Raw genomic sequence first — 13,815 nt, forward strand, 5'->3', positions numbered from 1 at the left:
CATCATGCATTCCCTCAAAAGAGCCGAGAGCAGGAAATTTGGGCAAGATCTCGGGCTGTCAGAAAAAGATTGGACCATCAAGTGGTTTGGTCAAGGAGGCATGCATTGGCACCAGATATGGCTCCTATTGCAGTTGGGGAGAGCAGGACTTGTACCACCAGACCTCCTTATCATCCACCTTGGAGGCAATGATTTGGGGAGCGGTACAGGCCTCGCTTTGCTGAAGGCAATCAGGGATGACTTGAGCTGCATTGCTTCAGCATGGCCATCCTCCAAGATCTGTTGATCCAAAATCATACCCCATTGGTGAATGTTGAGCATTGGATGGTGGGGAAGATATTGAGCCAAGTTCAGTCAGTAGGTGGCCAAGGTCCTTCAGTGCATTGGTGGATTATATCTGAGGCATGAATGGGTGGATATGCACTGCGCGGACTTGTACTCTAAGGATGGAGTTCATTGTCAAATATGGGCAATGATCTGTTTCTGCAAGCTATTCAGAGATGATTTTTGTGGGTGCTTGAGCCATAACCATTTAGTATGGAGGGAGCTAGTCATTGGTGGGCAGGAAGGGTGTACCCTGGTCTATGCATGATGAGATCCCTGTGTTGGTGGCAACAGAGTACAGGAGAGGCTATTGAAACAACAGGAGCAATAAAAAGGATCAGGGAGGTACTGGTAAAAGAAGAGAGAGGGGGGGGCCTGGGGCCACCTCACAGCGGTTGGGCAAAATGGCAAATGTCAGGCCCAGGGATTGAGCCTTGACTGGTCAACAGCCGGACATGTCTGGGAAGGGCTCTGGTAGGGCCTGCTGTGTGGCAGCCTGCTCGGGACCCCTCCAGGTGGGCAGTCACAACACCTGTTGAGGCTCGTGGGAGCAAGACCCCTTAGTTTCTGCTTGGGCAGATGAGAATTGGGTTATCGGCACCTACCCGGTTGTTGAGAGCAGGCAGTGGTGACAGGACTTTACGCCTAACTTAGACTCCCCTGTTAGGATCTTGTAACAAATGGCTGTGGTCATTTCATCCAAAGTTATAGTATCATGTTTTCCTTGTGTGTGTAATTTTGGGGCATCTAGCCATGATGGTGGGGGAGGGAGAAGAACTACGGGTGTCTGGGCTGCCCCAATTAATGGGCAGCTCCCCCAGCACATATGTGCGGGTGCTGCAAATAACTGGACACCTGATGCATCTGTGTGGGTGGCTGCCCTCACCCTGTCACGACTCACCCCCGGGGCACGGTGGGTCCCTTCCCATGATGGCGCTGGCATCATGTGGGTTGTGCGCTTCGGGGGTGGGGTGTCTCTTCCGATGTCATTGGTGAATACTGACGCCGCTCTTCCTGGTTGGTCCCACGTCAGGCGTGGTGACATCATAATGCGTCCTGGCACTAGCCCACCTGATGGGACCACAGGAGTGATGCGGTGACATAGTTGGGAGGGCAGGCAGGCTGGGAACTTAAAAACCTGTTGGCTTTGGTTGTTCATCCTCTTCTTCCTTGGCCTGATGCAGTGCGATTCCCACCCAACTCACCCTTTCATTAGCTAGAATAAAGTGTTAGGCAGCATGTTGTTGTTCATTTGTTATTTTGTTGTAGTGGTGGCAACCGAGTCCAGGAGAGGTTATTGAAACAACAGGAGGCAATAAAAGGGATCAGGGAGCTGCCAGTAAAAGAAGAGAGGTGACCTGGGGCCACTTCATAGCGGTGGGCCAAGATGGCGAATGTCAGGCTCGTGGATTGGGCCTTGACTGGTCAACGCTGGACACGTCTGGAGGGGCTCTGGTGGGGCCTGCTGCATGGTGGCCTGCCCGTGACCCCTAAGAACATAAGAAAATGCCATACTGGGTCAGACCAAGGGTCCATCAAGCCCAGCATCCTGTTTCCAACAGTGGCCAATCCAGGCCATAAGAACCTGGCAAGTACCCAAAAACTAAGTCTATTCCATGGTACCATTGCTAATGGCAGTGGCTATTCTCTAAGTCAGAGCTTTCCAAACTGTGTGTCGCGACCCATTAGTGTGTCGCCTGCAGTGTGCAGGTGTGTCGCACGCTGAGCCGTCAACTCCAGCATGAGTTTGGGCTTTTTTTTTCTAGCAATTCATATTTTTTTTTTCGGTTCGTGGGTTGTTTATTATTGGGTGATTTTTGCTGTCAATCGTGTTTTTTTGGGGCTTGGTGGATGGGACTTGAACCCAGCTGTCCCTGTCATTGGCTGCTGCTGCCAATGAGGCCTGACCACGAGGAGTACTGACTGCAAGCAACAGTGTCTGGTGATCATGGAAGGTGTTATGCAGCACGGCAGGCTTGAACCCTGAAGGGAGTGAAGCTCTTAACTGGCAACAATCAAAAAGAAGAGGTACACGAGTGTGGGGGCCAGACATTTGATGGGAGGAGAGAGATGAATGTGTGGGGGCCAGACATGCTTGGGGGGGGGGGGGTAGAGATATGAGTGTGTGGGGGATAGACATATGCTTGGGCTTGTTTTTTTTTTTGGAAAATAGAACTTGGAATATTATATATTTTTAATATAAATGAAAGGTTTTCATAAGATAGGTTGTGTTGTGAAACATTTTATTTATGTATATATTTAAGGAAACATACATAAATTGTCGAAATACGTTTCGTTCGTTTAACCTTTAACCTCTGGTTTGCTAGTAGACTGAATTACCGTGTCATGAAATTATGTTTGTCTAAAAAGTGTGTCACCAAAATGAAAAGTTTGGAAAGCTCTGCTCTAAGTGAACTTTATGGACTTCTCCTCCAAGAACTTATCCAATCCTTTTTTAAACACAGCTATACTAACTGCACTAACCACATCCTCTGGCAACAAATTCCAGAGTTTAATTGTGCGTTGAATAAAAAAGAACTTTTTATGATTAGTTTTAAATGTGCCCCATGCTAACTTCATGGAGTGCCCCTAGTCTTTCTACTATCCGAAAGAGTAAATAACTGATTCACATCTACCCATTCTAGACCTCTCATGATTTTAAACATCTCTATCATATCCCCCCTCAGGGGAGGGTGGTCACAACACTTGTTAGGGCTCGTGGGAGCGAGATCCCTTAGTTTCCTCTTGGGTGGAGGAGAATTAAGAACATAAGAAACATAAGAAAATGCCATACTGGGTCAGACCAAGGGTCCATCAAGCCCAGCATCCTGTTTCCAACAGTGGCCAATCCAGGCCATAAGAACCTGGCAAGTACCCAAAAACTAAGTCTATTCCATGTAACCATTGCTAATGGCAGTGGCTATTCTCTAAGTGAACTTAATAGCAGGTAATGGACTTCTCCTCCAAGAACTTATCCAATCCTTTTTTAAACACAGCTATACTAACTGCACGAACCACATTCTCTGGCAACAAATTCCAGAGTTTAATTGTGCGTTGAGTAAAAAAGAACTTTCTCCGATTAGTTTTAAATGTGCCCCATGCTAACTTCATGGAGTGTCCCCTAGTCCTTCTACTATCCGAAAGAGTAAATAACCGATTCACATCTACCCGTTCTAGACCTCTCATGATTTTAAACACCTCTATCATATCCCCCCTCAGTCGTCTCTTCTCCAAGCTGAAAAGTCCTAACCTCTTTAGTCTTTCCTCATAGGGGAGTTGTTCCATTCCCCTTATCATTTTGGTAGCCCTTCTCTGTACCTTCTCCATCGCAATTATATCTTTTTTGAGATGCGGCGACCAGAATTGTACACAGTATTCAAGGTGCGGTCTCACCATGGAGCGATACAGAGGCATTATGACATTTTCTGTTTTATTCATCATTCCTTTTCTAATAATTCCCAACATTCTGTTTGCTTTTTTGACTGCCGCAGCACACTGAACCGACGATTTCAATGTGTTATCCACTATGACACCTAGATCTCTTTCTTGGGTTGTAGCACCTAATATGGAACCCAACATCGTGTAATTATAGCATGGGTTATTTTTCCCTATATGCATCACCTTGCACTTATCCACATTAAATTTCATCTGCCATTTGGATGCCCAATTTTCCAGTCTCACAAGGTCCTCCTGCAATTCATCACAATCTGCCTGCGATTCAACTACTCTGCACAATTTTGTGTCATCTGCAAATTTGATTATCTCACTCGTCGTATTTCTTTCCAGATCATTTATAAATATATTGAACAGTAAGGGTCCCAATACAGATCCCTGAGACACTCCACTGTCCACTCCCTTCCACTGAGAAAATTGCCCATTTAATCCTACTCTCTGTTTCCTGTCTTTTTGCCAGTTTGCAATCCACGAAAGGACATCGCCACCTATCCCATGACTTTTTACTTTTCCTAGAAGCCTCTCATGAGGAACTTTGTCAAACGCCTTCTGAAAATCCAAGTATACTATATCTACCGGTTCACCTTTATCCACATGTTTATTAACTCCTTCAAAAAAGTGAAGCAGATTTGTGAGGCAAGACTTGCCCTGGGTAAAGCCATGCTGACTTTGTTCCATTAAACCATGTCTTTCTATATGTTCTGTGATTTTGATGTTTAGAACACTTTCCACTATTTTTCCTGGCACTGAAGTCAGGCTAACCGGTCTGTAGTTTCCCGGATCGCCCCTGGAGCCCTTTTTAAATATTGGGGTTACATTTGCTATCCTCCAGTCTTCAGGTACAATGGATAATTGGGTTATCGACACCTACCCGATTGTTGAGAGTAGGCAGTGGTGACAGGACACGGCGCCTAAATTAGAGTCCTTTGTTAGGGTCCTCTAATAAATGGCTGCGGCCATTTCATCCAAAGTTATAGTGTCATGTTTTCCTTGTGTGTGTAATTTTGGGGCATCCAGCCAGGATGGTGGGGGTGGGAGAACAACTAAGGGGTGTCCGGGCTGCCTCAGTTACTGTGTGCTAACGTGTGCACAGTTATTACATTGGGACCCAAGCATGGGCAATGGTCAGAGAACATATTTTCATGGGTAAAATGTTTTATCTGCAGAAATATCTTTGAATACTGCCCTCATATTAAGATAAAAGATCCTAAATGAAATAATATCAATTTAAAAAGGACCAAGGTAACAGTCGATAGGAACCTAAGAAACTCCATGCTGGGGTCAGATCAATGGTCCTTCACCCAGCATCCTGTCTCTGAGAATGGCCCGGCTGGATCATTTGGTGGTACCCGGCAGATCCCAATAGGAAAGTCCATTCCATGTTACTAACTCCCAGAAGTGACAAGTGGAGGCACCCAAGTCCTTTTGGCTAATAACTATTTATAGACTTGTCTTCTAGAAATTTTTCCAGACCCATTTAAAACTTGGCTGTACTGCTAGCTATACTCACTTTCTCTGGCAACAAGTTCCACAGCTTACTTGTGCGTTAACTGAAAAAATACTTTCTTAAATTTGTTTTAGATCTGCTACTAGTTTGTAGTCCTCTATTCCTTGTACTTTTTGTTAGCGTAAACAACTGTTCCATATTAATTTAATTTTGTAAACCTCTGTCATCTCTTCTCCAAGCTGAAGAGACCTAACCTGTTTAGGCTTTCTTCATAAGGGATAGATCAATTAAAGGCCTGTTCAAACAGACAAAATTTTACACCATTTGTAAAACATAAATAATCATTAATAAAATGAGCAGGTTGCTCCAGAAACATGGTTCAGTGCCGAAAAAAAGCTCTCAGTTTAATACTAAGCAGTCTTCTCTTTTTGAGCAAACCCTCATGCGCAGGCCTAAGTACACAATTTGGGACATAAGCTGTGAAATGAGATGCAAGAAAAGCAGAGCAGTACCATTCAAAGCTTTGAAAGTCAGAGCGAGAATCTTAAATTTCACTCTGTGCTCGATTGGCAACCAAAGAAGTGACGAAGCCCAGTCCCTGTCAATAACTTAGCAGCCACATTCTGAATCAGTTGCAAATGTCTGAGTGCTTTCTGCAACAATTCCATGGATAGGGGATGACAGTAATCTAGACCAGTCTGTTCAAGTCAGAGAAGAGGATGAGAAGAAAGAGACAGGGTAGGAATCCTTTGATGTGTAAGTGCACCAACAGAGGTACACCTCACAGGGTACCAGTGACAGGTGACTTCTTCACAGTAAGAAGTCATAGCTATAGGTCATGTTAATGATGTGTCACAGAGTGGTACAAAAGGATATGATAGATGGGGAGGGGGAGTGGGTCACTCCATTGATTTCATTGTTAAAAGAAATGCACTCCATTAAAAAGTAGTAGCACTCTTGTCTGGAGAAGGGCTCTGAACTCCTAAACATGGACCATATGTAACTGGGGTTTATTGGATCGTAGTATGAACATAGGGAATGAGGAAAAAAACGCCCAAGACTCACAGTCACATCATATCCCATTTCAGCTAGTATTTACTTGGTGTGTGTGAAAGTACTTATGAGGAGGCGTATTCAGGCTTAATCAGATAGATCTTTTTACACAAGTCACTTATTACACTGAGGCTGTTGGAAACATATCTTGACTGAGTCTCTTAACTCTACTTTTGCAGAAAATGAAATCAGAAACGGCAGCACGGGCCATCAGGAAAATGAACCCTATGTGCCAGGTGAGGGCGCATCAGGACCTTGTGGGGCCCAGCACGGAGCATGTGTACGACGACGACTTCTTCCAAGCACTGGATGGTGTTGCCAACGCCTTAGATAACATCAAAGCAAGTAAGCAGTGAAAAGGTGTCACTGGACAGAGAGATATATCTGGTTACGTGGATCATTGGCTATATTTATTTATGTAAATATTTATCTTCCGCCTATGTCATCACACTCATACTAGGTGAATAGGGTGTCACAGCATGGAATCTCTGATTCAGCTCTTTGGGGCGGGAAATCAGCATCTCTCCCCTTCCCAGAGAGGAGACGTGAATCTCACATCGTATTTTACATGCTTAATTTACAGTAACAAGTCACAACTTGCTTCCAGTTAGGATCTTTGCTTGCCAGCTGCAGACTCTGTTTATGGCTTAACACAGCAGGGCATTTAAGCAGGTAGTTAAAGACATAGTTCCAGGCTAGTCCGATGCTTTACACTACAGAAATCAGCCCTTGTACTTTAACCTGTCCCTTGCTAGCTTCCCCCCCAACTGACTGCCTCTTGATTATCAAGTGGATGGAGATCCTGCCAGTGTGGTTCACTCTTGGGCTCCTAGCCAGGATCTCATCCTTCTTGATGTCTTAGACCACCTTGCTTCTCTCTCTCTCTGCCTTACTAACAGCAGTAGTAGCTGAAACTTCCCCAATTGGCCTTAGGTGACTCTCTTACTTTATTTTAAATATTTATCAGTCTATCATCCATTCCTAATTACTTCTAATTGGGTGCTCAGCTCAAATTGCCTAAGAACTACACTTCCCACCTTCCTGTCACTTTAGAACAATTGCAGACTGGGTATGCTGGGAGGCTTCTTTTAACTGTGAGCTCCCTTCCTGTCTGGTCTCCAGTATGCTCTCTCACGCTCCCCCTAGTTGCAAACTTAGGAGTTACCACCCAGGAAAGAGATCTAGGCATCATAGTGGATAATACATTGAAATTGTCAGCTCAGTGTGCTGTGGAGATCAAAAAAAGCAAACAGAATGTTAAGAATTATTAGGAAGGGAATGGCAAATAAAATAGAAGATGTCAGAATGCCTCTGAATCGCTCCATGGTGAGACTACACCTTGAATATTGTGTGCATTTCTGGTCACAGCATCTCAAAAAGGATATAGTTGCACTGGAGAGAGTGCAGAGAAGGGCGACCAAAATGATAAGGGGCATGGAAAGGCTAAAGAAGTTAGGGCTGTTCAGTTTGGAGAAGAGATAACTGAGGGGAGGATATGATAGTCTACAAAATCATGAAAGGACTTGAACAAGTTAATGTTAATCGGTTATTTACTCTCTCAGATAATAGGACCAGGGGGCACCCCATGAAATTAGCAAGTAGCTCATTTAAAACCGAAGAAAATTATTTTTCACTCAGTGCATAGTTAAGCTCTGGAATTCATTGCCAGAGAATGTAGCTTGGTTTAAAAAAAGGTTTGGATAAGTTCCTAGAGGAAACATTCATAAACTGCTATTACGGTAATTAATATGCAATAGTGGCTTGTGATTTATCTAGTGTTTGGGTACTTGCCAGTTAGTTGTGACTTGGATTGGCCACTGTTGGAGACAGGATGCTGGGCTTGATGGACCCTTGGTCTGACCCAGTATGGCGCAGCTTATATTCTTATGTTCTATCTGTTGTAAATACAGTGTTAGGCTGGCTGGTCTTGCCACAAGAGGCATCATTGCTTAGGCGCACCACTGGATATAGGGACGTCCTGATTAAAAGGGAAATGTGAAATGAATGAAAATTACTTGTTAAAGTGGCATAATAGATTTATGTGACAATGATAGGATTTCTGAAGTTGAAGCAGGTTTTTATAAATCCATTTCTTACTTGCCTTTTTCTGCATGGTATGACTCCAGCAATCTTGTTCCAACTCCAGATCTCTTACCACTTGAGGACTCGAAGTGTGAAACTGCTTCTGAAGCCAGCTTAAAGTGGGGATGTCTGCATGTAACTGCTAAAGTTCTCAGTCTAAGGTTAAAGCACATGGTACATGTCGTACATCTTATAAAAGGCCAGAGAGAAATGAAGGATTTAAGTCTATGTCTGTCCACTGTTCTAAATGTTCCCACTCCTAAACCGATGCTTTCTCACTGTTCATAACTGCCCTTTTCATAAACCAGTACCTTTCCAATGTCCTAAACTCTCTTCTCCTGTTAAGAGACTTTTGAATATTCCCTCAGTTATACCCGGGGGATCCCTGTCTCCTACAATGCCCTGGCATCTGTGTAGAATCAGCCGTGTGCCATGCAATCATGGGAGAATGCTAGTCGGCCATCTTCTTCCCCACACAAGTTGTTTCCATTGTATGAACCCCTCTTCCATCACAGGTTACTGCTGCCATGTTCCCTGACCCCAGCTAAAGATGATGCCTGCCACCAAGTCCTCTTGGCTCCTTCCTTTCCTACTGATGCTTTTGCCCACTGGCTCCACATGGCTGTGTGAGTTGTACTCTTAGTAACTGTTTGCAAAAATACAGATGTAATACACTGAAAGGATGCTAGATGGTATTGCCACTAGACAAGGTGAATTATGGTACATAATGTAAGTGCTAACCTATTAGGATAATTACTGCATATAATATGGGAGAATGAAACCTTTGCTGCACTGAGCAGGCTATGAATAGATGTCTTAAGATACATTCATACCCATTCTCCTTATTCCAAGTAGCACAAAATACCACAAAGGCTAAAAACATATGTTGTCAGAAGTAAAGTAAACAGATTTGTAAATAGTGCCAGAGCAAATAGATTGGCACTAGAAGCAATCAATTTTGGAAGAAACTGCATAAACATCCAAAACAGCTGTAAGTACTGCTGACAGCAGCCCCTAACCTGTAGAGAAAGTAAGGGGGTCAATATTCAAACCTAAACATCTATGTAAGTTAGCAGGATAAGACTTATCCATCAAACTTACATGAGATATTCAGTAGCATGGCTGTCAAAATCGCTACTTAGGTAGATAGGTCTAACTTATCTAGTTAACTTAAACGGATAAGTAGAAATATCAATACTTATTTGGCTAAGTTAACCAAATAAGTAGCGCCATGCCGATTTGCCCAAAACTTATTCGGCTATCTGCTTAGTCAGATAAGTGACTTATCCAGCTAAGTGGCTGCTGCCGAACTTAGCCAGATATTCAACGGCTACTGGATATTAGTTGCTACTTATCCGGCGTAGTAGCTTTGAATATTGGCCACCTGGAGTCTGACAATGCATGTGCTTAGCATGAATTGGAACAAGATAAATCTTCCTGATGAGTAGAAGAATTTCAAATAGCATGCAGAACTATTATTCAGAGGTTCCCTCAAATCATGAAAGAAGGAAATGTGCTGTTAATTAATAATAAAAAGTGCATGAAAAAAGAATGGAAATTTATAAAGTGGGAAGACATGACCACCAAGAGAAAAAAATTGGGCCCACTACAAAAGATATGAAGAATATGAAAATCCTAAAGTAAATCCAATATTTGCAAGATATAAATTCCGTAACAGACTGTAAGGTGCTACTGAGCCTATAGAATCATTTATAATAGAACTGAAATTACTAGACAATGGACTTTGGCGACAGTTTGCAAAAAATGACTCAAACACACCCAGCCATAGGACAGTCACAAAGACCCAAAGCAACCGAACACAAAATCAGCCTACAATCTGAAAAGTTAATAAAAGCCATGCAATAGCTATGGATGCCACGGAGCAGGAATGCTTGCCCAGCCAGGGGGGCCAGTGTGCGCCAATCCCTTTTCCTTAGCCAGAAAGAGTGCTCAATGTGTACTACCTTCTGTTTAATTATGTCAGGAGAGCTGTTTGTAGAAATCTTGAGCAAGCTCAACCGATCTCACTACTAAAATCCTGTATTAGGAGTTCCATGCGACAGTTTCCACAGAAATAACAGCAGGAACGAATTTCATTAAAATGAAGTTTAAACTAGACCGGAGCCATAGCCAGGCAATTTAGCACGTATGGCCAAGTGAAAAACTGCACCCTCACCCATTACACAACACATGACACCACGAGTTGGAAGACTCTGTTAAATGTTTGTACAGCAATGCCCATGGCTAGTGCAAGGGATTTAGGTGCCCTAGGAAAACTTTACAGTCTTGTACCCCTCACCCCATCACACCCTCCTAACACACAATTAAAAATTATGCACTTATAATAACAGGTTTTACATGGAAAGAAAACCATTCAAAGCACAGTCTTCTAAGGTAAAAATCTTACTTACAATATGTATATTATATTTACATGCACTGCTGTGGTGCCAACCAGAAAACCCTGCAAAAAGAGCTAAAGGCACTTGAAGCCTATATGGTATTAGGCCTACTGTATGCATCTTGGGCTTGGGCATGACCATCAGAGAGCCACGAGAAAAAAGAATTTCTATATAAAACAGCACTAACTGTCAGCACTCAAACAGCAACAACCCTACTACAAATATTACACCAGGCCTAAAATAGTAATACACCCCCTATTAGGAAAACAGAACAAGCCAAGCTGCTTTAGGTCCCTGCATAGAAACTACACACTAATAGAATAACTCACTTCAGTCACACATGCAAAACACACAGAACCTCAAATACAGAATAAAGAGACCATACAGTATACATAGAAATGTATAGACAAAACCTGAACTGGAAACCTCAACAAGCTAAATCCTGGCTACAATGTAAAAAACAGAAACATTACCATTCCTCATAAAACAAAATTAGTAAACCCATACCAATAAAAAGAATAATTCAAAACAATGACTAGAATAATATTCAATAATTAGAAACTCATAAAAATCTTCCAAACATCAATAAAATATTTCAAAACAGACATTTTACATCAAATAACACCCAGCAATTAAAATAAGGATTTTAAAAAGTTCCCTATTATCCATACCTTGAAACTTTTGATTTCCAGATGCCCTGAAAGTGTCATGGATTAGCAGGCAGAGAATAACTGCTTCCTCTCATACATACACATGCTCTTTTACTCCCCCACATACATACACACATGCTCTTTTTCACTTTCCCACACGTATGCTTTCTGTCTTTCCCCCACACACAAGCACACATGCTCTGTCTCACTCTCCCCACGTACATACTCTCTCTCACTCTTCTGCACACATTCTCTCTCACTCTCCCACACACAAACATACACTCTCTCACTCTCCCACACATAAGCACACATTCTCTCTCTCCCACATATATGCTCTTTCCCACACACAAGCACACGTGCTCTTTCACTCTCCCACATACAAGCACACGTGCTCTTTCACGCTCTCACACACAAGCACACGTGCTCTCTCTCACTTCCTTCTTGACATATCAGGCAGCAGCAGTCTACTTCTTCAACCCCTGTGGCCAAGGGAACAACTTCCTGCCGTGGGGCCGAGCCAGCTCTTTCATTGGACTATCTCTGGCAGGGTAGGGTGCGCTCCTCCTCCTCCTTCAAAGCAGTGCAGCCCTGCTGACATTGACGGCGTGGTAAGTGAGGCCTTAGTAAGTGAAAAAAGCAGTGCAGTCCCACCAGAATTTGCAGTATTAGCTAGCGGGGCCACGCTGACCAGGCTGTCTATTTTGAGGGGACTGCATTGCTTTTTTCTTGAGGGTCCACCAGCCACACTGCTCTCATTGGAACATGGCAGCGCTCTGGCACTTTTAGGCGTGGCCATAGACGCACTATGTCTCTGAAATGGACATGGCACAGATAAACATTAAGGACTCTATATTCAGCTACTGTGCAACTCTACTAGCTGGATAAACTTATCTGGCTAACTACCATATTTGCCGGCGTATAGGATGCACTTTTTTCCCCTCAAAATAGGGGAAAAATATGGAGTGCGTCCTATGTGCCGGTAATCAAAATTAACAGCGTCCGATTGGGGGGGAAGTGACGTGGTGGCATCGGGAAGCGAGTTCGCGTGCCCGATTGGCTGTTGCTGGGCAAGCTCCCTTTGCACCGGCCAATCGGACGGCACGCCCTCGCTCCCCAACGCCACCGCGTCACTTTCCCCCTGGCACTTGGCCATACAACGCAGGGAGATGTCTGGGCCCTGCTCGGAGCTGCATCGCAGAGGTGTCCATTTTTCGATGATTTTCCCAGCCTGGCTCTGTGTGCAGCCTGGTTCCGTGCCGAAGCGCAGCAAGCCCCTTTTGCCCAGCACTGGAGAATGATGCAGAAGACAGGGAATTTTGATTGTCTACACATTTGTAAGGAAAAAATAATTTTCTAACTTTGCACTTGCAAAGTTAGAAAATTATTTTTTCCTTACAAATGTGTAGACAAAAGGGGGGTGCGTCTTATACGCCGCAGTGTCCTATATGGTTGTTTTATATATTCAGTGTTGCAACCTTACCCTTCAAACTTAGAATACAGAAAGAATAAAAATGTTTAAGAAAAGTTTAAAAACACTACTGTTCAAACAGGCCTACGACTTAACTAATACCCAACCGTCAATCATTTAAATGACAGTTAAGTTAAATTACCTCCCACAATTAGACTAACAAAAGAGCTTAACAGTGCTGCTATACAAGCATATTATATTTGATTAATATGTGTCTACAACGGTTATGTTACATTATTTTATGTTTTTATGTTTATATTATACTGATATTAATTTGTAGCATTACTTGTTATTTTTTAAGTTAATATTAGATTTTGATTCTTTTACATTGTTATCGTATTTTAAGGTCATTTTAATTTTTGCAATGTTTTTTATTATAGTTTATTTTAATATGGTAAATTTTAAACTGGCTTAATTAGATTAAAATTTTTGATGTATATTATACGACCGCTATGTAAGAACATAAGAAATTGCCATGCTGGGTCAGACCAAGGGTCCATCAAGCCCAGCATCCTGTTTCCAACAGAAGTGATTGCTAGTCAGACAGACGGTATATAAATTAGATAAATAAATAAATAAACCATGTTGCTGATTATACCCGGCTATCTTAAAGTTAGCCGGATAATTTTATCCGGCTAACTTTAGGACAGCTCCACAGGATGAACAGAGTAACCCAGATAAGTTATTCCACTAACTCTGAATATTTGAGTTAGCTGGATACTTTATCCAACTAACTCAGTTCCTCTCTGGAATGCCTCTGAATCACCTTAGAACACCCCTCACTTATCCAGCCAGATTCTAGCGGGACAAATAGTTATCCAGCTCGAATTTAGCCAGAAAAGTGGCAATATTTTCATTTAGCCAGATAACTTCTTAGTTATCTGAATAAATGCATTTGAATATAGACCTCCCTAATTTTCAAGCCATTTATCTGCCAAC

General features: G+C 42.8%; 1 protein-coding gene across 1 annotated transcript in view; it reads left to right on the plus strand.

Moving 5' to 3' along the window:
* The window catches only part of UBA7 (ubiquitin like modifier activating enzyme 7), a 426,723-nt gene that overhangs the window by 132,906 nt on the left and 280,002 nt on the right, over positions 1–13,815 (plus strand). Inside the window, exon 14 of the mRNA XM_029599673.1 lies at positions 6,457–6,622. Within this exon, the coding sequence (XP_029455533.1) occupies positions 6,457–6,622 (166 nt within the window). The remainder of the gene's footprint in view (positions 1–6,456; positions 6,623–13,815) is intronic.

The sequence above is a fragment of the Rhinatrema bivittatum genome, chromosome 4 (assembly GCF_901001135.1).
Source record: "Rhinatrema bivittatum chromosome 4, aRhiBiv1.1, whole genome shotgun sequence".
NCBI lineage: Eukaryota > Metazoa > Chordata > Amphibia > Gymnophiona > Rhinatrematidae > Rhinatrema > Rhinatrema bivittatum.